The sequence below is a fragment of the Cinclus cinclus genome, chromosome 1 (genome assembly GCF_963662255.1).
Source record: "Cinclus cinclus chromosome 1, bCinCin1.1, whole genome shotgun sequence".
Lineage (NCBI taxonomy): Eukaryota > Metazoa > Chordata > Aves > Passeriformes > Cinclidae > Cinclus > Cinclus cinclus.
The window spans coordinates 151,692,692-151,694,378 of record NC_085046.1 but is presented as its reverse complement, the minus strand read 5'-3'; the positions used below and the strand labels follow the sequence as shown (position 1 = coordinate 151,694,378).

The 1,687-nt window shown below is 41.5% G+C and overlaps 1 protein-coding gene across 1 annotated transcript in view; it reads left to right on the top strand.

Annotated features, from left to right (window-relative positions):
- The window catches only part of VPS28 (VPS28 subunit of ESCRT-I), a 9,201-nt gene extending 7,514 nt beyond the window's left edge, over positions 1–1,687 (top strand). The window contains exon 7 of the mRNA XM_062515164.1: positions 1,208–1,687. Within this exon, the coding sequence (XP_062371148.1) occupies positions 1,208–1,411 (204 nt within the window). The 3' untranslated portion in view covers positions 1,412–1,687. The remainder of the gene's footprint in view (positions 1–1,207) is intronic.

Sequence of the window (1,687 nt, the reverse complement as noted above, 5' to 3'; positions counted from 1 at the left end):
CTGGGAGAAATCCGGGAATTCCGGAGGAAATCCAGGAATTACGGGAGAAATCCGGGAATTCTGGGAGAAATCCGGGAATTCTGGGGGAAATCCGGGAATTCTGGGAACACTGGCAGCGAAATTTGGGCATTTGGGAGGGAAATTTTGCATTGTGGGAATTTTTTGGGAATTTTTTGGGAAGGGAATTTAAATTCTGGGGGGATTTTTGGGCATGGGATGGAGGGGAATTTTTTGCGGATTTTTTGGGAATTTTTAGGAATGGAATTGGGGAATTTTTTGGGGAATTTTTTGGAATGGAATTTGAATTCTGGGGGGGATTTTTGGGAATAGGATTGAGGGGAAATTCTGGGAATTTTTTGGGGAATTTTTTGGGAAGGGAATTTAAATTTTTGGGGGATTTTTGTGAATGGGATTGAGGGGATTTTTTGGGGAATTTTTGGGAATGGAATTTGAATTTTGGGAATTTTTAGGAATGGAGTGGGGAAATTTTGGGAATTTTTGGGAAGGGAATTTGGGAAATTTGGGCATTTTTTGGGAAGGGAATTTGAATTTTCTGGGCAATTTTTGGGGATGGGATTGAGAGGATTTTTTTGGAAATTTTTGGGAATATTTTGGGAAGGGAATTAGAATTTTTTGGGGAATTTTTGGGGAAGTTTTAGGAACATAATTGGCGAAGTTTGGGAACTTTTGGGAATGGGGATTTTGGGAATGGAATTTGAATTTTGGGAATTTTTAGGGATGGAATTGGGGTATTTTGGGGATCTTGGGAACTGAATTTGAATTTTTGGGGGGATTTTTTGGGAATTGTTGGGAATGGGGATTTGGGAGTGAAATTTTGGGGATTTGGGAATTCCAGGAATGGGGAACATTGGAATTTTTTGAGGAATTTTTGGGAATGGATTTGGGGAATTTTGGGGAATTATTTTTTTTTTTTTATTTTTGGGAATGGAACTGGAATTTTTGGGAATTTTTGGGAATGGAAATGGCGAAGTCGGGAGATTAATTTTTTTTTTTCTTTAATTTTTGGGAATGGAATTGTGGAATTCTGGGGGAATTTTTTGGGAATAAGGGGAAATTTGGGATTGAATTACCGGAAATCCGGGATGGAGAATTTGACTTTCCAGGAGTGAAATTTTGGGTGTAAATTCCCTTAATTTATTTCTTTCTTTAATTTGAATTGATTTTGTTTTTTTTTTTTTTTTAAATTTCTGGATTTTTTTTTTTCCTTCTTTTTACACTTGGGGAAATTTTTTGGGGAATTTTCTGGGAATTTTCCCCGTGGGAATTCCTCAGGCTCCAAACCCTGAGCGCGATGTCGGCCTCGGATGAGCTCGACGATTCCCAAGTTCGGCAGATGCTCTTCGACCTCGAGTCCGCCTACAACGCCTTCAACCGCTTCCTGCACGCCTGAAACCAGTCCAGACCAGTCCGGACCAGTCCGGACCGGTCCAAACCGGAGCAGCCAGAAATTCGGGATCATAAACGGGATGAGCGCGATCCCAAAACTCAGCGAAATTTGGGATGAACTCCATTCTTTTCTCGTTGTTACTGGGTCAAACTGGGAGCCGTTCCCAGTTCAGACCAGTTCGGACCAGTTCAGACCAGTTCGGACCAGTCCAGACCGGTCCAAACTGGAGCCACAGGAAATTCGGGATAATAAACGGGATGAGCGCGATCCCAAAACTCA